This window comes from Miniopterus natalensis, chromosome 3 (assembly GCF_054644295.1).
Source record: "Miniopterus natalensis isolate mMinNat1 chromosome 3, mMinNat1.hap1, whole genome shotgun sequence".
Taxonomy (NCBI): domain Eukaryota; kingdom Metazoa; phylum Chordata; class Mammalia; order Chiroptera; family Miniopteridae; genus Miniopterus; species Miniopterus natalensis.
This window is the reverse complement of record NC_142083.1, coordinates 76,508,402-76,531,827: the sequence shown is the minus strand read 5'-3', so window position 1 is coordinate 76,531,827 and position 23,426 is coordinate 76,508,402. Positions and strand designations below refer to the sequence as shown.

The 23,426-nt window shown below is 44.5% G+C and overlaps 1 protein-coding gene and 1 non-coding gene across 2 annotated transcripts; one reads left to right on the top strand and one right to left on the bottom strand.

Annotated features, from left to right (window-relative positions):
- The first annotated feature begins 2,316 nt into the window (after nucleotides 1-2,316).
- On the top strand, nucleotides 2,317-21,521 carry RFC2 (replication factor C subunit 2). Its single transcript, XM_016199033.2, has 11 exons — nucleotides 2,317-2,423; nucleotides 4,804-4,873; nucleotides 7,029-7,070; nucleotides 7,395-7,501; nucleotides 10,571-10,672; nucleotides 11,689-11,789; nucleotides 16,101-16,258; nucleotides 16,514-16,579; nucleotides 18,270-18,350; nucleotides 19,615-19,728; nucleotides 21,137-21,521. The coding sequence occupies exons 1-11, from the start codon at nucleotides 2,317-2,319 to the stop codon at nucleotides 21,245-21,247; spliced, it is 1,059 nt and encodes a 352-aa protein (XP_016054519.2). The 3' UTR covers nucleotides 21,248-21,521.
- Nucleotides 9,639-9,747, bottom strand: LOC148093527 (U6 spliceosomal RNA). The gene has a single exon (XR_015714339.1). It is a non-coding gene; the product is annotated as a U6 spliceosomal RNA (small nuclear RNA).
- Nucleotides 21,522-23,426: the final 1,905 nt, after the last annotated feature.

Here is a 23,426-nt window from a genome sequence, read left to right as displayed (position 1 = left end):
ACTATAAGGAAAATATGAATATTATTACTACATGGGAACAGTCCCAAGGAAAAACCACAAGGAGACATTTCAAGAGAAGTTTATTATTTCAAGAAAAATTTATATATTCTCCTCCAGAGAATTAAAGGACCCGTGAACAGTGATTTTAAAAATATGCAAGATGGCTCCATCAGTTTTAATAGGAACGGAAGAGAGACAGTCAACCTCAAGCATTTTTTCCAAACCATATAAAAGAAGAAAAACACCAAGTAAGTTCTGAACCTGGAAACTTTAATAATCACCACTATTAAAACAAACTGCTTCAGAATTTGAGTCATTTGAGGTTCCTGCTAAGTGGCAATAACTTGACAAGAATGAGGAAGCACATGTTCTCGTCCCATCTCAAAGGATACAATTGTGAATTGTGCCTGCTGCTGATACCTTGCTGGCCTGGCTGCATCACTGGAAGGAGCAATCGGCAGACATCAGCTTCATGCCTACTATGGACGTACACGGGCAGAAACTAGGAATAGGGGAAACGTACCATGTCCCCAAGGAACTGAACGCTCAGGTTGGAAAGATGAAGCACAAAATTTACAGATGAAAAATAAATATAATATGCTCTTCCCCAATAAATTTCCATAATGGACAGGGCTTTCCGGGGGTAATGAAAACTAAAATATAAGGATAAAAATAGAAAACCAACCCTGGCCAGTGTGACTCGGTTGGTTGGAGCATTGTCCCGTACACCAACGGGTTCGATTCCAGGTCAGGGCACATGCCGGGGCTTCCGGTTCAGTCCTGGTCTGGGCATGTAGAGGAGGTAACCAGTCGACCAGTTTCTCTATTGAATCTGTTTCTCCCTCTTTCTTTCTCCCTTCCTCCCTCTCTATAATCAATGAGGATAGTCTGGGGTGAGGATTAGAAAAACATAATAGCAAAATAGAAAAACGATCACCTATAATATAGATTCTGGGGCCCACATTTATTTGAATGACTAATCAATAACCTAGAAGACAAGGTCTTCTGCCTGTAACATATTGTGGATGAAAAAGGGGCGACATACTAAACCTGGCAAGTCATGGCAGGCCTTAAAAACATAAAAATTCCTAACTCAAGTGGGTCATGATGAGCAGACATGCCCGAGGCCTGTAGCTTCCTTGATAAAGATCAATCTTTACCTTCAGTAAGCCTGTTTATCATCTTTTTGCATCTAAGATAACATACTTTTGAAATGTCAGAGTAATCATCTTTTCCAGACCCCTCAAGGCACAACTGCTGGTACCAGAGCATGAGACCACAGAACCCCTCATTGTTATTTCATTGCCCCAATACCACCTCTGTAAGCTGTAAATGTTAATTATTAACTATTCTGTACCCACCAATGTAAAAGAAGTATTTGTTTCTTTATTTTCCCCGTTCACTCAATCCCAGAAACTTCTCCGCTTTGCTTTCTCCCGTCCCCTTAATCTACCACCAAGGGATTTCAAGTAATAGTAAGTGATCATCATTATTCATATTTTTAATTATTCATCATCATTATAACATTTGAGCTATGGGAGGGAAGGTTAGTAAAATAGGTAGAAAACCGGCCTAAAAGAATGCTCAAATCACTTGTGAATATGAAGTACCTATTTCTCAGAAATGAAATCGAGACATCTTACAGAGGGACAGTTGCCTCCTCTGCAAAATGGGAGTAATCCCCATCCGGCAGCACTGTGAGAATTCCCGGTAATAAACGTCAAGTTCCAGGTCGAACACAGAAGCGCACCCAACGGGAGTTGGTGTTGCATCGGAACACTCTGAGCAATCGGGAAACTGGGCACCGCGGGTTCCAGGCGTCAGTTTCTGCCACCGAGCACCGCGGGACATCAGTCCCTGTCCGCGTCCGCCGCTGGGTCCTGCACTTGGACGTACTATCCACAGGCCCCTGCTCCTCCGCACCGAGCAGCCCGCGCGCGCCTTCCCCGCCAGGCCTGGCCGGGCGCGCGGCCCCACCTTGGCCGAGCTGTTCTCCGGGTCGCGCGGAGAGAGCTACCAACGAGTCGCACGTGGACGAAAACCGCCGACCGTTCCTGCCCGGAGCGACCAGCCTTCGCCGACGCTACGCGGTCGGGTCTCGCTTTCCTCTCTCTTCCAGGCCGGATGCCAGGTCTCCCACAGCAACCGCGGCCCTTTGCAACAGCTGACTAGCCAGGCCGTGGCTCTCTGCGCAGGCGCGAAAAAAGGCGTACCCAAGACTTCCGCTCGCGTCCAGCGTCCCTCGCGTTCCGGGGCGGGGCTTGCGTGATGGTGTCATGGGGCGGGGCCTCGGGCGCGGGAAGAGGCGGCGGGAGAATGGAGGTGGAAGAGAGCGGCTGTGGCGTAGCCGAGCGTGGGGCCCAGGACCCTGCCCCGGCCCCCAGCAAGTCCCCCGGCAGTGCCGGCCACTACGAGCTGCCGTGGTGAGGGCTCGGGCCATAAGTGATGGGTGCTCTGGGAGCGTAGGTGGGCGAGAGGCGGGTCTTGTCCCGGGGGAACCCTGGGGCGGGAGATCGTTCGGGAGGCTCCCGGGTGGCGACCGGGAGATTATTTGAAGAGGGCGAGGGACGTGGGTCACTGAGCCCACCTGGGGTCGAGAGTGGCCGGTCTGACCCCTGGAAGCAGAGTGTCCGTTAGAGCACTGCGTAGAGAGGGGAAGGGAAAGAGAAAAACATCGACGTGAGAGTGAGAGAGAAACATGGGTTGGTTGATTGGCTGCGACCGGGATGGACCGTCAACCTTTTACGCGCACATGACGATGCTCAACCAACTGAGCCACTCTGGCCAGGCCACCCCTCTTCTTGATGAGAGCAGACACCTGATAGTTTAGCTTATTGTAATGTCTATAGCTGCGTTGTGCAGTCCCGCAGTCACTTAGCCACGAGTCTTTTGAGCCCTGGAAATGAGGCTGGTCGGAATTGAGATGGGCTATAAGTGTACAATATACACCTGGATTTTGAGGATTTAGTATTAAGAAAAACTCATTAGTAATTTTTATATTGTTACATATTGAGAATGACACTTTTTAGTATATTAGGTTCAATAAATTATATTAGTAAAGTTAACTTCATCTGTTTTCTTTTACCTTTTTTAATGTGGCTACCAGAAAGTTTAAAATGACCTATGTGGCTGGCATTATATTTTACATGCACAACACTACATGTATAGGATATTTAAGTATACAAAACAAACTCTGCTGTCATGGAGCTTACATTTGATAGAGAAAGACAAAGTAAAAAAATAAAGAAGTAGATATATAGAATATTTGATGGTGACAAGTGCTGTGAAGTAAATAAATAGCTGTGGTGTTCAGGGAAGGCCTTTGATGAGACAACATTTGAGCAAAGACCTGAACTCAGGGAGTAAGACGTGACTATGTGGAGAAAACTTTCAGGTAGATGGAGCAACTATGAAGGCCCTGAAAGAGGAGCATCTTTGTGTTGTTCAAAGTCCAGCTCAAATTTCAGCTCCTAACATTCCCAGGTAGTGATTCTCTCCCTCCTCTGGGCTTCCACAGTCCTTGGCTTCTATAAGTTTAGCACTCTAGTGGGACTTGCTAAGCTCTATCTCCCTGCCATTGGGAAAGCCCTTCAGAGCAATAACTATGCCTTGCTTATCTCTGTATTATCTGCTTTCCTCCCCTTGAGATCTCTACCTCCTTTCAGAGTGCTTGGCATCTGGAAGGGGTTGAGTATGGAGAACAAATGAGTAGGAACAATCACGCTCCATCTGCTGGTCTTGGAGAAGAGCTGCCTCTATATCCTGTAGTATGTGACAAACAAGCTTCTTTAGCATCTGCTTCTGGAGCACAATCAGTACTTGCATAATAAATAAGGGAGTGTTATAAAGAACAGAGGAAGTCCTGATGGTCAAATCATTGCAAATCTACTTCACTCCTCGTTGAAGAAAGTCATTTTCTCTCATAGCATAGCTTGCTTATTCATTTAAAAGAGAGAAATATTGCCCTCGTTGGTGTGGCACGGAGGTTAGAGCATTGGCCAACGCACCAAAGGGTCTGAAGTTTCGATTCCCAGTCAAGGGCATGTACCTGGGTTGCAGGTTAGATCCCTGGCCCTGGTTGGTGTATGCAGGAGGCAACCAATCCATGTGTCTTTCTCATCAATCTCCCTCTCTCTTCTCCCTCCCTCCCTCCCTCCCTCCCTCCCTCCCTCCCTCCCTCCCTCCCTCCCTCATCTCTAAAAGTCAAACGTCAATGGAAAAAATATCCTCGGGTAGGATTAACAAAAAAAAGAGAGAAATATTGGTCTGACTAGGTCACCAGCCTGTCCACTCCACATAGCCTAATAGGGTCACAGGATAGTCCTATGGTTTCTGTCTAGCCAGCCCTGCTGTGCACTTCGCCAAGTCTGCAGAAACTAGCAGGTAAGGGGTGAGAAGGGGGCTCGGTTGCACCCATGTCTGTCAGATCAAATGATGTCAGTGCTATGTGTGCTGGACCCCTGTTGTGACGGGCAGACTGTGCTGCTGCACAGTATCACATTGGTCCAGATGGCCTGCTCTGGCCCTTCTCCAGCAACAACAGGTATTTCTTTGTGGTGGTGTGTTTGGAGCCTCTGGTGTGTAATTCTCATGCACTTAACTTTTTAAATGGCAGTTGTGCACCCCTTTAAATTTAAAAGCTCCCGCCATTTGGTATATTTTTATTGAAATATATATCATCTGACAAAACTCTCAGATAACCTCCCCTCAAAAGAGCAGCAGGATTGCTGCTCTTTAGTGCTTCCTTTTGCATAGCATGAAAATAGCTATGTCAACATCTTTAATGCATTTTCTTAAAAACAGGGTTGAGAAATACAGACCAGTGAAATTGAATGAAGTTGTTGGGAATGAAGACACTGTGAGCAGGCTGGAGGTGGGTGTTGTTTTTTTTATAGATAAACTTGTACCACATTATTGAGCCTTGATAAGCTTAAGGCATTTGGAGGGGGGTGAGCCACAGATCCAGAAGAGTTGAGGGAGCGGGAGACATTCAATTTGGAGATGCCTAGAAGTGGTGGGTAACTTCAGATGTTTGAAGGGCTGGCTTATTTGAAGGGGGGTTATCTGACTTACATTCTTCAAGAGCAAGGGTGGCAAACTCTTTCTGTAAAGGCCAATTAATAGATACCTTAGGCTTTTTGCAAACTGTAAGATATTTGTCAAATATTCTTTGTTTATTTTTTAAACAATCCTTTAAAAATGTGAAAGCCATCCTTAGCTAGGGGTTTTATAAAAACGGGCCTCAGGCTGAATTACCCCCATTCCCTCCATCCCCTTTTCACCATAGTTTGCCACCTCCTGCCTAGAGAGACTAAGTGACAAGGCAGGTGGCTTCAAAATGGGCAGGCAGAAATGTTTAGCAGTAGAGCAAGCTTAGAATTCTGAGCCCTAGAGGTCTTTAGACAGAACCTAGAAGCCCAACTATTTGAGACATGACCAAGATAGTCTCTGTAGTAATTGGGGCTTAGATTTTAATAGCTACCAAGGTATTTATTAATTTTATAAATTTATTCATTTTACAAATATTCGAGTATGTTCTCTGGGCCAGATATGGTGCAATGTTAGGAACTATTGATATAATAGTGAACAGAATAGACATTCCTGCCTGAGTGAGATTTTTAGTCTAATGGGGCAGCATTAAAGTCAGCAGGGAATGTGATAAGCACTCTGCTGGAGGAGGTACAGGGTACTGTGGGAGCACATGGGAAGAGGTGCAGGGAGATAATCTCACAGTATCTTTATTCCCAAGTGGAAGAAGTGATACCAGAGCTTGAGTGTGAATTCACTAGACTTGGAGGGGAGGGGTGGAGAGAGAAGAGGTAGCAGGAATAGCATGTGCAAAGGCCCCAGGTGAGAAAACTTGACTTGTTCTTGGGAGGGGGTGCCATCTGATTGTAATAGTGCTTTCTAAACATTAATGAGCATATGAATTGCCTGGGGATTTTGTTAAGATGCAGATTCTGGTGCAGTAGTTCTGGAGTGAGGCCAGATTATGCCACCGGTCCATGAGCAAGGCTGTAGAGTCCATGTATTAGGATGTAAGAAATGAGGTGGTGAGCTGGGCAGGGCTTGGTGAGCCATGTTTAAGAGTTTGGGCTTCATGAAGCCAGCCTAGCACACCCCTTAATTTACATTAGAAAATCTCCAGCTCTCTTCACCTTTTTCACCCAGCCCCACAACCCCCTTGCCTTCTGACAGCTGCCAGCCTGTTCTGTCTGTGGCTCTGTTTCTATTTTGTTTGTTGGTTTATTTTATTCATGAGATTCCACATATGAGTGAAATCATAAAGGTAAAAGGATTAAGCAAAAAACAAACAAACATAGACACAGACAACAGCATGGTGATTACCAGAGGGGAAAGAAGGTGGGGGCAGGTAGACGAGGGTAAAGGGGATAAGTGGTGATGGAAGGAGACTTGACTTTGGGTGGTGAACACACAATACAATATACAGATGATGTGTTATAGGATTGTACACCTGAAACCTATATAATTTTATTAACCAGTATCACCCCAATAAATTCAATAAAAATGAATAAATAAGAAAAAAAAACAAGTTTGGGCTTCATGATGAGGGCAGTAAGGAGTGATCCCAAGGGTTTCAGTCAGGTAAAAATGTTTTAATTAGACGTGTGTTTGAGAAAATTGGCTATGGTTACAGTATGGGAAATGGATTGGGGAGGGGCAAGGTTAGAGGCAAGGAGACTAGGAATGACTATGCCTTTGTAATTAAGGTGCTCTGTGGGGGGAGGAGGAAGGCCAAACCAAGTGATAGTAACCTCCCAGTTCCTGGCTTGGGTGATGGGGTTGATGGCATTGACAGTCCATGGAAGGGGAAATATGGGTGGGGCCTCAGGTTTATAGGGGAAGATGATGAGTTCAATTTTGAATGTGCTGAGGTGAGAGTTCCATGGTGCATTCACATGGAGAAATTTGTGGCCATGTTTACTGCACAGGCCTACGTGGCTTGGAAGGCTTGGCTCCTTAAGGTTTACAGGTTAACTAGTTTTAATGGACATTTCTTCTTTCAGGTCTTTGCACGAGAAGGGAATGTGCCCAATATTATCATTGCTGTGAGTACTCAGTCTCGGCCCTGATGGATGTCTTGTAGTCTCATTTTCTCTTCCCTCTGAAGTGCTTTCTTGTGCAGAGAGCTTCCTCCTCAGAGAGGCCTGATAACACCACAGCCCTCACATTGCCCTCTGCAAAGAAAACATTTCACCCAAGTTGGTCAGCAGGCCTGTGGGTTGGTTGCTGTATTGATTTGGTGTGTGCTGTGGGTTGGGATTGAGGGTTTGGGGGGGGGGGGGGAGTGCAAAAAGTGCTGAACAGTAAATCAGGAGCTACGTTAAGTTCATTCTGCTGGCTTGAAGCACTTACTGGGATCTCATTCCTAGGGCCCCCCAGGAACTGGCAAAACTACAAGCATCCTGTGTTTGGCACGAGCCCTTCTGGGCCCAGCTCTCAAGGATGCTGTTTTAGAGCTCAATGCCTCAAATGACAGGTACGTTTGGGAATTAGCACTGAAGGGCAACATTTTGAATTGTTCTAGAAACGGCCTTTTTTCCATTCTATGTATATTATTTTTAATTATGGTAAAATGTACATAACATGAAATTTGCCGTCTTACTAATTTTTTTTAATCCTCACCCAAAGATATGGTTTTTTATTGATTTTTTTTTTTTTAGAGAGAGGAGGAAGGGGGGGAGAGAAAGTGAGAGAGAGAAACATTGATGTGAGAGAGAAACATTGATTAGTTGCCTCCCATGTGCACCCTGACCTGGGAATTGAACCCAAAACCTTTTGGTGTATGGGGTGATCCTCCAACCAACTGAACCACCTGGCCAGGGCCATCTTGCTCATTTTTAAGTGTACAGTTCAGTAGTGTTAAGTATATTCACATTGTTGTGCAGCCAATCTTTAGAACTTCTTCATCTTGCAAAACTACAACTCTGTACCCATCCCCATCCCCCTGCCCCTTGCAACCACCATTCTATTTTCTGTTTCTATGAACTTGATTCTATTGCAGATGCCTCATATAAGTGGTTTCATACAGTATTTGTCTTTCTGTGTCTGGCTCTTTTCACATAGCATAATGTCCTCAAGACTCATCCATATTGCAGCATCTGTCAGACTGTCTGTCCTTTTTAAGGCTGAATAATATCCCTTTGTAATGATAGACCACTACACTTTGCTTATTCATTCATCCATTGATGGATGTTTGGGTTGCTTTTATCTTTTAGATATTGTGAATTGTGAAAATGCTATGAACATGGGCACAGATATGTTTTCAAGACCCTGCTTTTAATTCTTTTGGATGCACACTTAGAATTGCTGGATTATATCTGGTAATTCTGTGTTTAATTTTTGGGGAACCTCCATGCTGTTTTCCATTCCCACCAACAGTACTCAAGGGTTCTAATGTCTCTACATCCTCACTGACAACTTGTTATTTTCTATCTTGTTGTTAGTAGCCATCCTAATGGTATGAGGTGCTGATTTACTTTTTTGTTGTTGTTGTTAATCCTGACCCGAGGGTATTTTTTCCATTGATTTTTAGAGGGAGGAAGAGGGAAGGAGAGAGTGTGAGATAGAGAGAAACATTGATGTGAGAGAGACACATTAATTGGTTGCCTCCTGCATGCTCCCCAACCAGGGCCTGGGATCGAACCAGCAACCCAGGTACGTGCCCTTGATCGAGAATCGAACCCACGACCCTTAGGCTTGAGGGCTGACACTCTAATCATTAAGCCACACCGGCCAGGGCTGGTTTACTTTTTAACATGAAATAGTAGAGGATTATGAAATGAGGACCTGTCAAATAAAAAGTCTGCCAAGTCTGTCTTTGGTTATTCCTTGAGGATATAGTTCTCAGCTCTTTAATATTATCCTAATTTTGAAGATTTATGTATACTTGAAGCAGGCAGTGTCCTTGGAATTCAACTAACTGCTCGCCAGCTGTCACGAATGAGCCTAAAGTCAATCCATTTTGTCAGTGTTACCTCTTGTTCTTCTCACACTTGCATCATTAAACTCACTATTTTTGAAAACTTTGATGGCTCATAATTTTCTTAAAGAAAGAATGGCCCATAATTGTAAAATATTTTCAATTTTAGATTTATAAACACCTATTTGAATTATCAATACAATGACTTTTTTGCATTTCTGTATCATCTGTTTCCTTCCACTCACTTTTGTATACAAATCTGCCTTCAGCTTTTGATCACTTACAAACTGTACCCTGTAAATGTTGGTGTACAAACATCATAAAAGATGAAAGAGTACTATCACATTTTTTTTTATCAAAACTGAAGGTCCAAGTTCTTATCGTAGGATATTGGGGAATGAAGTCCTTCCTGTTGAGTGACTAACCGGATGAAAATACATTTAGTTTTTGTCCTTAGAAACATTGGTCACTCCTTGATTCTTTCTTAAAATTTATTTTTTATTAAAATAACAGTTAATATACACTATTATATTAGTTTCAGGTGTACAGTATAGTTATTCAACACTTATATACCTAATGAAGTGGTCACCGTGGTAATTCTCGTAACCATCTGACATTGTCTGTACAAGGTTATTCAGTATTACTGACTATTTTCCCGATGCTATACATTACATTCTCATGACTTACTGATTTTAAAAATACAGAACATTTCACAGATTTGCATGTCATCCTTGTGTAGGAGCCATGCTACTCTTCTCTGTGCCATCCAATTTTCATTATATGTGTTGCCAAAGTGAGTACACTCCCTGGTTCTTAAGTTTGAGAAAATTCATCTAGGATTTTGGCATCTGAGGAAACACAGTCTGAAATGTTGCTTATCTGATCAATTTCACCGTCCTTAGAGTCTAGAGTGCTATATGCTTCCCTGCAGTCATTTTCTGATTTGTCTAATAATTATGAAACATTTTCCTGTCAACTTTTTTCTCTTTGACATTGTGGGTGGAAAATGCAAAGTTTTTATTTTTTTTTAGTTGTGACCAGTGAAAGCTTTAAAAAAGATAGCAAAGACAGAGTATCCGAACTTCTTTTATGACTTCTAGAGAGTTAATGCAGTACTTCAGGCAGCACAATGAAAAAAAGGAAGGATGAGACAATAGTAATAGTATTTTTTCTCCCACCATTGCATTATTCTTCTAGGCAATTCCATCATTTCTTTCATTTTCTTATTATTTTAGTTGTTTTTCGTATAGTTGGGAATAATTGATGAGTAATGAGGAAATAATTACTAGGATGATGAAATACCAAACAGTTTCACGGTATAGGAAGAATAAGATCACTAAGACCTTAACATATATCTAAGATTATAAAATGATCCAATGGACCCATAAGGTAATTGCAAGATAAAGTTAGTTTCATTGTATTTTAAGTAGTAAGTAAATATTTCTTTCTTCTGAAGATCTCCAAAAAGGAATAAAAGTAATAAAATTTCAATTCTTATAAGTAGTTAGACTTGTTCATAAAGGAAACAACTAAATTGGTTCCATGGTGATGTATGCGAGTTAAAAGTTCCCGTGAACATAACTGAATTTGTCTCAAAGGTGACAGTTAAATTCTGGCTCGTTTCAGGGGCATTGATGTTGTGAGGAACAAAATCAAAATGTTTGCCCAACAGAAAGTCACCCTTCCCAAAGGACGACACAAGATCATCATCCTGGATGAAGCAGACAGGTAGAGTGCCTTGCCGAACATTTTGACCTTGATCTCTAAATCTCTTGTCTGGCTTTATTAAATCCACCTTTGCACTTTTGTGATATGTTTGCTTATCTTCAAAAGCAGTTTAATAGGGGCTTGAGCCCTAAACCCATCTTAATTAACTTACATTTGTTTAAGATAGTCTGCTAATGTGTTTGTTCCAGCATCACTTATATGATGAATAATTTAAATGTTATTTTTTTTTATCGTAGTGAAGTACACACAACATAAAATTTACCATTTTTAACCATTTTAGTGTATAATTCAGTGACATTTAGTACATTTACAATGTTAGACAGCCATTACCAGCATAAATGAAAAGTTTTGAATGACATTAAAAAACACCAGTAACGCATATTCTTTCAAGAAAATTTAGAAAATATTATTAATATCTTGCTTTATTTTCTTTTTCTACACTATGTATTTTTACATAGTTTAGATCATAATGTATATAATTTTTGTATCCTGGCTTTTCCTTTTAACTTAAAAAGCATTGTTCCACGTTATTATATTCTTATTCGAAACATAGTTTGTAATAATCCATAGTTCGATGCACCTTAACCTATTTACTATAAGATAGCAATAATAGCTAACATTTTTTGAGCACTTATATGTAAGCATTTACATTATCCCAGGCACTCTGCGAAACACTTTACATGTTTTGATCGCATTTAACTGTCATCACAACTCTCTGAAGTAGGCAATATTCTTATCACCTTATAGGTGATGACATTGAGGCTCAGATGATTTGCCTTGTGGTCCCAAAACTAGCAGATGAAGGAGCTGTGAAGTGAGCCCAGGCAGTCTGGGCGCAGAGCCTCTGCTCTATGCTGGTGTGCAGCTTGTCTATGAAAGACCCAAACAGGGTCCTGAAGAGAGACTGAGTGTGTTCATTCAGGAGGTCAGGGTTCCCAGGCTCTATAGGGAGGGATTTGTGTCCAGTGGGCTCTGGGCCACAGTTGCAAACTGCACTCCTATGTTTTTCTTCTCAGCATGACTGATGGAGCCCAGCAAGCCTTGAGGAGAACCATGGAAATCTACTCCAAAACGACTCGCTTTGCTCTTGCTTGTAATGCTTCGGATAAAATCATAGGTGAGCATCAGCCCTGGGTGGCTTGGAGTCCACATGGTGCTCATTTGGCTCCTTAGAAGAGAAGAGTAGGGACTTTTTGATTGCCTATCAGGAGCCAAGCACTGTGCTGTATAATCAATTTTTTCATTTAATCTTACATAATTATTTGCAGAGGTATTATTAACTCCACATTAGAGATGAGAAAGTGAGCTCAGAGAGGGTGAATAATTTCCCCACGGTTACATAGCAAGTGGAAGAGCTGGGATTGGAACCCCATGTCTTTCTTCCTCTTGCGCCATTGCAGGCACATGTGACATTTTGATATCCTGCGCACAGTGTCAGAGTCACTGCCCCTCTCCAGACCTGTTCCTGCACTTTCTGTGTGCCTGAGTACTTTGTATGCACTGTGTCTAATATGCACACCAGGACTTGATTATTACCAGGGATTGCCTCACCTATGAAACCTTACTTGTTAGTCTCCTCCTACCTGGCATTTGTCCTTCCAGTTCCCTCCCCTCCATCAATTTGTTTACTCACTGCTGTGAACCCCCACCCCCCACCCTAACCTTTCAGCATCTCAGCTTCCTGGTGATTTCACATCCTTCCCTTTCTGATACAGACTTCAGGCACAATTCAGCTTTCTCTCTCCATTTCTCACAGCTCTCTTGTCCTGCTGTCCTTGCCTCACGTCCTTCCTGCTACACCCCAGCCTGTGTGAACTCAGCCATCTGACTCCCCCCTCTCCCCTCTTGGTCATTGTATGCTGCTGTGGACAAGCTGGTTAACTGTAATGCCCCACAAAGTTGGCAGGCTCTTTGTGTTACCAGGATTCCTTTAGGTCCTTTTACCTTCCCTAGATAGTCATTATTTGTTCATTAATTTATTAAGCTATTTATTCAACGAGCATTTACTCTGTTCTCAGTAGGTGTCAGGTACCATTAGTACAGAGCATTCAGAGTTTAATGAGAAACATTCTCTATCTTTAAGACATCAATGATGTGGTGGAGGAAACTGCTGAAAGTTCTTGATTGATGGATATGTATGTAGCTTGTCTTCTTAGCCAGTGGTAATCTGTGAGGGCAGGGGCTGTATTATACTTATTGACCTCCCCACCAATGTATTTTGCATAGGACTGTGCATTAATGAGTTACAGTGATTCAAAACTATATTTGTTGGTGGAGAAAGCTCTGGCATTCTCTTTTTATGAAAGTAATTTTTGTGATGCCTACAGCATTCAGATTATTTTTAATTTTTAAAGGGACATAGCAAACATGAAATCTCTAAAGGAATTAACTTCTCAGCGTTAGAGGAAATGGTTCATGGTCAAATTGCTGCAGAGTTGATTTTTGAAACTTAGCAGCCAGATCTCACTTTGGTTCCTAGATTCATACAGGTAAGAGAGAGGTATACTCTAAGGAAGGCCATGGCTGCCTTATTCTGACATGTATTTAAATTCTGCGAATTCAGCTTTTGGAACTTCTCAAAAGTTAAAAATCAACTAAAGGAAACTTCTAGTGTAGTTGGAATATTAATTGCTTTAAAATATGGACTCCAGTTTCTTTCTTTTTTTAAAAAAATATATCTTGCCCGGCCGGGCGTGGCTCAGCGGTTGAGTGTCGACCTGGGATCCAGGCGATCAGGGTTCGATTCCCGGTCAGGGCACATACCCAGTTGCAGGCTTGATCAATGACTCTCTCATCATTGATGTTTCTGTCTCTCTCTCTCTCTCTCCTTTCCTCTCTCTGAAATCAATAAAGATATATTAAAATATATATATATATATATCTTTATTGATTTCAGAGAGAAGAAGGGAGAGGGAGAGAGACAGACAGAAACATCAATGATGAGAGAGTCATTGATCAGCTGTAGCCCGAAACCCTGGGCATGTGCCTGAACGGGGAATCGAACCCTATTTCCTGGATCTTAGGTCGATGTTCAGCCGCTGAGCCAGCCCTGCTGGGCTCCAGTTTCTAATTGATCTTTCTCTTATATGTGCTGATAAATCAAATATGCAAATAAAGTTCAGTTGTGAGGCTTTCTGCTTTCAGATAAGTCAGCGATTTTCAACCGGTGTGCAAGAATTTTTAAAACACACAATACCTGAATATTTAGTCAGGGGCACTGACCTCTTTTCCCTTAGATTGTCAAATAAAAAAAGTGATAACAGCCAACACAACAATAGCCATCTGGTGTGAATGGATTGGAATTACACCTTTTTGTGTGTGTCAGATCTGCAAAAAATATGCTTTTTGGTGTGCTGCAGAATTTTAGTAATGAGTTTATGTGTGACATGAGATGAAAAAGATTGAAAATCACTGAGACAAGTTGAGCTGGACTAAGTCTTAGGAAAGCCGCTTTTTGAAGTCTCATCCCCTTGACAGATATGTACACAGCATCTATTCTGCACAAGTCACAGTGGAGGCTACTGATCTGTGTGAGGCTCTCTCTCTGCCCTCTAGGAGCTCATGCATGGATAGGAGAGGGGCTCCCCAAACAGCAAGCCCTGATCCATATCAAGTCCTCCTTTTTCTGCTCACCGCCACAGCCAGCCCTTCACCGAAATCAAATCCAAGGTGGTCCCACCTCCCCAGTATCTCAAACCCCTACCCTCTTTTCCTCACTCCAGATCTGGCCTCACTGTTTTTCTCCTTCACTGGTGCAGTGTTCCTCCAGCTTCTGTTGCATCAGAACTAGCTGCTCTCTTGCATGTGTGCTGGCTGCTGAGGTCATGACAGCACACCTGACCCTGCCACTCCCTTTTAAACCCATTGCCTACACAGCCATGCCTCTCTCCCTCCCGCCAGGCTAGCACACAGGACCCTGTTGCCTGAAGCCTCATCCCTTTTATGCGCTGCAACCTCAGTGTTTTGTTTTTCTGAATCCCCTGGGCTCTTTCATTGCTTTTACCTTTGAATGTGCTGTTCCTTCTGCCTTTCCAGCCTAAAAACCTCATCCCTAAAAACCCAGCTCAGAACTCATCTCCCCTGAGAAGCTCTCCTCCCCTAGGCTGAGTTGATTGCTCTCTGGCTGGGGTTCCCAGAGCTGTTCCTAGAAACCTCTGCCAAGACCTTGTCTTTTTTTTTTTTTTTTTTTTTTTAATATATCTTTATTGATTTCAGAGAGAGGAAAGGAGAGGGAGAGAGAGAGATAGAAACATCAATGATGCGAGAGTCATTGATCTGCTGCAGCCTGCAACCCAGGCATGCGCCCCGACCGGGAATCGAACCCCGATCGCCTGGATCCTAGGTTGATGCTTAACCACTGAGCCACGCCCGGCCGGGCAAGACCTTGTCTTATTGTGTTGTAACTTTATGGTTTATATCTCGTCCTATCCCTATAAACCTAAGCTCTGAGGAGCTATGACCTCATAATATTTATCCATTGCATTCCCTAAACCTGAGGAGGTAACTGGTTTCTTTAATGCAAATAAGCTAACAGAAATATGTTCCTTGGAAAGTGTGTGAACAGAGGAGGGGAGGCCACTGCAGGCTGGGGAGATCTGAGCCGGCTCCAGGAGGAGGGAGTTTGAGAGAAGCTTTCAATGATGGTTGTGATTTAAATGGGAAGAAACTGGAGGAGATGCAAGGTCTGTTTGTTCTAGGAGAGACAAGGTAGCAGACTTGGAGTTAGGAGAGTAGAGACAGGTGAGGTTTGCAGAAGATTTTACATACAAGGGTGAGAGGTGAACTGTGCTATAACATTAGGGGGCTATTAATGGGTTTGCCTTAGCAGGAAGAGGTGACAGATCACAACATTTTGAGGAAGGCCAGTGTGGCAGCAGAGAGAGATCAAACTGGGGCTTAAAGAACCTATTGTCGTAGTCAAAACCAAAGGTAAAGGACAGCTTCCAGGATTCTGCATTCATCTGTCTAGTGGTTCTCAGTCCTGACTGTGGTCAGAGTCTTCTGTGGATCTTTAAAGAAACCTCACAAGTGTCTTGTGCTTACCCGATTGGCTGGGTTGTGACCTGCCCAGAAGCGCCCTGATGCTCAGCATATGTAGAGTGATCTGGGGTCCACCTGGGCAGCACTGGCTCACCTGTAGGCTGTGGCACGTGGATGTCTCTATCTTGGAGGATCTTTCCCTTAGGGAAGCCATGGCCAACCAAGGTTGTCCCAGGCAGTGCTGGTTGAAGTCTCTCTTGTGGTTATTGGTGGATATTTTGAAATTTAGTTCCAATTAGTCAGTCACTGGTGAGTGCCTGCTGGCTAGAGAGAGTGGTGCCAGCACGACTGGGCTGTGTGGGTTGTGCAGCTGCTTCCGAGTAACTAAGGAACCAGGAGGGTGATGCCATCCTTGGCCCAGGAACTTCACTCTTCCTGTCTCATTCAGAGCCCATTCAGTCCCGGTGCGCAGTCCTCCGCTACACAAAGCTGACCGATGCCCAGATCCTGGCAAGGTTAATGAGTGTGATCGAGAAGGAGAAGGTGCGGTACACTGACGATGGTCTGGAAGCCATTATCTTCACCGCCCAGGGAGACATGAGGCAGGTGTGTGCTGTCGCTGCCCCTGAGGCCCCGACTTCCTGGACTTGCCGGCCCTCCTGGGCCTACCGTGCCCCTTATTTTAGGGGGAAGAGGGAGGTGAAGGCTGCACAGAGCCGAACCAGAGTGGGGAACGTTGACCCAACACACCGTTGGGCCTTGGGCTGGTTGAGAGCAGACTTTCAAGGAGGGAGTTCAGCTAAGAGAGATGGGGAAGGGCCTAGATTGAAAATCACCCTGGATGTTTTTGTTTCTCAACAGGCATTGAACAACCTGCAGTCTACTTTCTCGGGATTTGGCTACATTAACAGTGAGAATGTGTTCAAGGTACAAAAGCTGGCTTGGGCATCACAGTCTACAAAAACAATGTTTATCTGCGGGGGCCAGTGGGGTGGAGGTGGGACGGTGCTGGAAGGAAGGGGTTGGACACGGTGTCGCTAGTGTGCTGGAGCTCGCCCTCAGCGGGTAGGGAGATTGCTCTGCTCCTTTGTGTCCACTTCACTCCCCACACTGGAGAGCTGGGAGGGACTTTGGAATGCCACCAGTGTATGATAAATGCAGGTGCTGCCGCTGCTGCCTCAGGCTGGTGCTGGGTGCTCTCCCATGTGCTCTGATCCTCAGCACCCCTGCACACACGTGTTCTCATCAGCATTTGTGGCCGAGGAAACAGACCCAGGCAGACTGCCTGAGAACAGCTGGATGATTGCTTGAGGCCAGGAGGGAGCACAGTGCTTTCCCCTTTACAGGTTCTGGCTCCCATCTGAGACTTTCCCTCAGCACTTTCTGCACCTGGAGGGGGTATCAAAGCTCTTCAAAGCCAAGCCAAAAGATTCTCACTCTCCCACATCGGCAAAGGATTTTCTTTTGGGGAATACTTTTGAAAACTGATTGGCACATCCAACACCTCAGTGTCTGATTTCCCCCTAATTTGGGGGTAAAAATTGGGAGGGCTGTCCATGTGTTTCATCTATAGCTTTGTCTTACCAAGGTTTTGGGTAAAGAAAGCTGTCCTAAAAACCCCTGCTTAGATCTTGGCAGTGTTGTATTTTCAAGGACACTGAGGGACACTTGTTTAGTCACCTGTAGTGATTGTTAAGGTCTCATTTCCTCGTGGAGCACAGCATTGAGGGCTCTGCAAACCAGGACTTCTGAGGGAATTAATTGAACTGGGAAGAGAAGGCCATTGGCAGGTATAGGCACTGCCTTGAGATATCAGAAGGCTGTCATTTAGATTTAAATGTTGATACTGCACGAGAGGGTAGAATCTAAGGCCAGTGGAGGGAGTAGCAGGAGCCAGCCTTTGGGCTTAGGGAGAACTGCACTGGCACTCAACAGGGTGCTCCTCAGGTCACACTGAGGCTGGGGACCCTGTCCTGGGAAAGCCAATTGCATTTCTGGTGGGAGAGTGGCCCAGAAGACCTCCCAAGTCTTAGTGGGTTCTAAGTGGTTCTGGGCAAGTGATCATCCAAGTTCTCTGAAATGTTACTTTAAAGCTGCTCCCGAGCTAGATTCTTCAGTGGCCCTTGTTCATCTTCTCTTGGAGAAATTGGTTACATGCTGTTAAGCCTTCCTCACTATAGTAGGTTGACATCATATTCTCCCCCCCCCCCCCCATATATCTTTATTGATTTCTGAGAGAGGAAGGGAGGGGGAGAGAGAGAGAGAAACATCAATGATGAGAGTCATTGATCGGCTGCCTCCTGCACACTCCCTACTGGGGATGGAGCCTGCAACCTGGGCATGTGCCCTGACTGGGAATCAAACTGCGATCTCCTGGATCATAGGTCGATGCTCAACTGCTGAGCCATGCCTACGGGGCGACATTATATTCTTTTTATTTGGTGACTTGGTTGGTGGTGAGGAGCTTTATCCACCTGATTCTGCTTGCTGGAAAATTTGATGAAAAAAACAAGTTGAGAATTTGGTTACATAGATCACCCAGAAGTTGGTATGTCAGACAGGTCCTCGTCAGATGGTTCCGTTGGTCGCTGACTCGCCTCCTTTTCTGTTTGGTCAGGTCTGCGACGAGCCACACCCTCTGCTTGTGAAGGAGATGATCCAGCACTGTGTGAATGCCAATATCGATGAAGCCTACAAGGTCTGCCTCCTTCCCCCTCTCCTGATTCTAGAGGGACCTTTCTCCTTGAGCAGGGCAGAGGGAGCTCCCTGTGCTAGGGACTTACATGCATCGCTCCCCTTAATTCTTAAAGTGATACTAGGAGTTGGTACAACCTACAGATGAGAAAACCATGACAGAGGTTAAAATCCCTTCTCTCTGTCACACTGCTTAAAAGTAGTAGGCCTGGAATTCAAAATCATGTCTTTGTACTGTAATTATATTCTCTGCAACAGGAATTTGTCCACATAACACATGAGGCAAGACCAGCCCAATTCCTTACGTTGCAGTGAAGCTATCTTTCTCTGTTAAGGGGAGATTTTCCATCCATCCTCCCAAGTAGGCATCCTGGGAGTAGGCATCCTGGGACCCAGCAGTCTCCAGTCACCTAAGAGAGAACCCAGGAGGTGTCTGGCCTACTATAGATTCTGGTCCTGTGAGCAGGTTCCAATGGGCACCATTGGGGTTCAGGTGACCCTCAAGTCATGTGGATGGCAATGGTGTGGTCTGAGGCCATTGGTCTGATCACAGCCAGTTTCCCTGCTCCCACTAAATTAGGCTAGAAGTTGACTGAGTTTAGCACAGGGCTGGACCTAATGTGAAACTGGAGTGCAAGGCAGGGAGACTGAGGCAGAGACCCAGGTACCTGGACTAGGTCACTAAGTGACCCTGAAGGAAGCCTTTAGATGTAGGCACACATAGGTTCCCCACCCCCGAATTTACCCCGAAATGCTGAAGCAAAGACAGAAACAACTTGACTCCAGACCCTGTAGCCCAGGTGGGGTGGAGCCGGGGTTGAGGTGGCGGAAGGCCAAGACTGCTGTAGTCTCTGCCCTGGGCAGGATGTGTTCAGGGCTGTTCCTGCAGGGGGTTAGGACTATGGCTAGGGAAAGCAGGGCAGATAGAGGGTTCTGCTGCTTCTGCTCAGGGGTATACTGGGATGATTAATAAGTGTTTAAGGGCCTTGGGGGCAGTAGTAGACCTTGCAATACATTTAAAATCCTTTGCAATATTATCTTCCTGCCTGCTGGAAAAATCAGTTAAATTATTCCCTCATGATATATAGGGCATGGCCCACCAGCTCTGTGATGTTCAGCTGATTCTCATCACTTGGGTTTTCTAGGATGATCTGTCAGCTCCCAGCAGTGTGACAGGCCCAAGATTAGTGTGGCTTTAACCTCATTTCCACTGAGTATCCTTGTCCTTCACACAGTTCAGCAGCCTCAGCGTGTCCTCTTTTGTCTAGATTCTTGCTCACCTGTGGCATCTTGGCTATTCGCCAGAAGACATCATTGGCAACATTTTTCGAGTGTGTAAAACCTTCCAGATGGCAGAATATTTGAAACTGGAGTTTATTAAGGTCAGTGAGAATATAGCCATGCCTCTCTCCTCAAGTATGTGTGCCATGCTGTGGTTTTCTTTGTTTTACTTACAGGCCTGTCACCGGGAAGATGCTCAGTAAGTGTCCTCGACTCCAATGAAGCCCGGTGGCTGCTTATCCTGGGGGCTGGGAGTTTGTTTGAGCCCATTCTGCCAGTCAGTGACCTGTTGTTCTGTAGATGACTCCCTTCATTAGAGATGTGTTTATTTATCTTTAAGGTCAGATTAGTTGAAGTGTAATTTACATAGAGTAAAATTCAGTCTCTTAGATGCCTTCTGCTGACAAAATCATGCAATTGTATAAACATGACCCTCTGATCCCCCCAACTTTACATGCTCCTTCGTAGTCAGTTCTTCCCTCTAGCACCTGGAAACCACTGATATGCTTTCTGTTTGGGGGCAGAATGTTTCAGAACATTATACAAATGGAATCAAGCAGAAACATAGTCCTTTGAGTCCAGCTTTTTTACTTAGCCGAATGCATTTTGGGTTTGTGTGTGTGTTTGCTGTGAGGGTCTGCGGATCACTATTGCTGACTAGTATTCCATCGTATGGATGTGAGGTTACTTGGTAGAATGGTAAGTGTAAGTTTAACCTGATAAGAAACTGCCCAACTTTCCCAGAGCGGCTGAAGCATTTTGCATCCTACTAGCAGTATGTGAGCATTTCAGCTGATCCACATCCCAGCCAGCACTTGGAATGCTCAGTTGGTTTTTTAAAGTCATTCTAATAGGTGTGTAGCTCATGGCTTTAATTTGCATTTACCAGTAACTGATTATGTCAAGCATGTTTTCATGTGCTTATTTGCCATTCAAAATCTTTGATGAAGCATTTGTTCAAATCTCCCATTTTTAAAAAAAATATGTTTTTATTGATCTTGGAGAGAGGAAGGGAGAGGGAGAGAGAAATAGAAACATCAGTGATGAGAGGATCATTGATCAGCTGTCTTCTGCTGGGGATCAAGCCCACAACTTGAGCATGTGCCCTGACCGGGAATCAAACTGCAATCTCCTGGATATAGATTGATGCTCAACCACTGAGCCACATTAACTGGGCAAATCTCCCGTTTTTAATTGGGTTGTTTTCTTATTACTGAGTTTTGAAAGTTCTTTGTATATATGGATGCAAGTCCTTCATCAGATGTGTTTTATAAGTAGTTTAATATTGCCTCCTTTTTTTTTTGTATATTCTTAACAGTATCTTACAAAAAATACCAACATCCCAGTTAATTTTAGTTCAGCATAATCCATGACAACTTAGAGTTCATTTTCTAATTGGAGTTGGAGTTCATTGAATTAATTTTGAGTAAACCACTAACTAGTACAAATTTAAAAAAATAAATCCCTCCCTCACTTACTAACCAGATTTAAATTTGATTTGGTTTTCAGGAAATTGGATACACTCATATGAAAATAGCAGAAGGTGTGAACTCCCTTCTGCAGATGGCAGGGCTCCTGGCCAGGCTGTGTCAGAAGACAATGGCCCCGGTGGCCAGTTAGAGCGGAGAACTCATTGATTATATTACAAGAGTCCCTGAGAGACAGGAGTCACAGCCTCTGCTTTGGAAGAAAATGCTGCCCAGACTGGCACTGGGACTCACCTTTCATCAACATGTCGTGGCCTTCCTGGTGCTTCCACACACATCTCCAAGCATTTGCATTCAGCCCCAGGCTCAGGGACATGGGGACAGGGGGCAAGGCCCCAGAGAATGTCCAGGGCATGGCACCCAATTGGGCATGTGTTGGAATTTTAGCTAATAAAACTGTATGTACACTTTTGTCTGCAGTAATGTGACAACACAGGGCTGCAAAGAAAGCCAGCTTCCTGTCTCTCTGTGCCCCTTGCATCCTATAAGTAGAAAAGGTGATTTAGATAGTAGACTGGACAAGCTAATCTCAGTTTTTCTAGAAGCCTAGAGGACAGTTCCATGGGGTGAGGGCAGGGTTTGCTATAAGTTACTGACTAGAAAAAGAACAGCCCAGGTCCATGACTTAGAAGAAAGGACTTAGGGGAATCACCGAGGAAAATGGTGCAATATAAGCACACAGAACTCTCCCGCCATGTTGCATCTTCTGTGCAGTACTTGTTGCTTTAGAATTTCCCAGTAAGTTTTATATTAACTTGTAGAATTGCTGTTTTTGGTAAGGTACTATTTTTTCCATTTTTTAAATTATGAAAAATATCAGTTGTACATAAAACAGAGAAAGATACTCACATATTCATCATCTGTCTTAACAGTTATACAGACACATGACCAATCTTGTTTCCTCTGTGTTCCTACCGCCCCACCCCATTTCTGGGATTGTTCTGAAGCAAATCCCAGACATCATAGAATGGTGGTGGCGGTTTTGTTCGTTTGATTGTTTGTTGATTTTAGAGAGGAAGGGAGAGAAAAAAAACACATTGATGTGAGGGAAACATCGATTGGTTGCCCCCCGTACATGACCTGACCAGGGATCAAACTCATCACTTGAATATGTGCCCTGATTGGGAATTGAACCCACCACCCTTCGGTGCATAGGGCTATGCTCCAACCAACTGAGCCACACGGGCTAGGGCTAGAATGGTGTTTTTAAGGGAATGGGGGTGGGAGTCACTCATTCTGTGATTAGTGATCTCGTGAAAAGCTTTGATTAAAAACACTTGTGTGACATGCTGGCTCTCCCTGCCTGTGGGTTCCCAGACAAAGGGCTGCAGCTGTGTGGCCATGTGTGCCCATGCTGCACATAGTGCCCGAACAGCTGGGTGCGCCCACCTGCTTTTCTCCCTGCCCAAGCTTGGTTCACAGGCTTCTAACGCTCTAGCCTGAACATGTGGAGGAAGCAGGGAGGGGAAGGGCCTGCTGGCACGTCTACTTACTGCTGTCCCTCAGGCTGGTCACTTCCCCAGAACACATTGTTGGATAGGGACATAGAAAAGGCTCTGAGATTACCGGCTTTTGGGGTTTGGTTTTCAATTAAGAGGAAAAAATAAGGTCCTCAAAAACAGCAAGGTGAAATTTTATAAAATACACATACTTTCTCAGTCTTATTTTTTGTTTGGAGCCTCGGGATCCCTGTGAGGTGAAGGAATGGTTGTGCCCAGTTTGCAGGTGAGGGGCCTGAGAGACAGGGTTTCCACACCTATAACCAAGGAGGGACTCCTACCTGAAGTCTCTCCACAGCACCCCCAAACCCCTGCTCAGGCCTAAGCTGCCCTCTGAGCTTGTGAGGACAAGTGGCCACAGCTGTGTTCTAAGTGGTTTTTTATTTCTAATTTCCTAACTTGTGGCATTAATTTCTCATGGAAAGAATTGGTGTGGCATCCTGGAAAGAGCTGGACTTGGGGCCCAAGGTTCTATCCCCAGCCCTCCCTCTCTCCAGGCCTCAGGGTCCGTTTCTATGAAACAAGAGGCCGATTCATTCCCCTGGTTTTGCATGAAGCAGAGAAAGCAGACACTGGAGAATTACGGCTCAAACTGAAAAGGTTTATTGAGACGTTTCCACTGGAGGAGGCATTTTTCCCTGACTGGCTTTTCTGACTCAGGTCCCATTGGGCCTCTGCCCTTCCCATGAGACAGTCATGCTGCCCAATCAGCGAGCCGAGGCTGGCCTGGAGCAGAGGAGGGGTTCCGGTCAACGGGGCACCACTGCACCCTGCCTGCCCCTTCGGCAGAACTGAAACTGTCCACAGGATGTG

Coding starts and splice junctions, on each gene's coding strand:
- RFC2 (XM_016199033.2), top strand. CDS start 2,317: ATGGAGGTGGAAGAGAGCGGCTGTGGCGTAGCCGAGCGTGGGGCCCAG. Junction 7,502..10,570: donor CTCAATGCCTCAAATGACAG/GTACGTTTGGGA, acceptor GGCTCGTTTCAG/GGGCATTGATGTTGTGAGGA. Junction 16,259..16,513: donor CCCAGGGAGACATGAGGCAG/GTGTGTGCTGTC, acceptor GTTTCTCAACAG/GCATTGAACAACCTGCAGTC.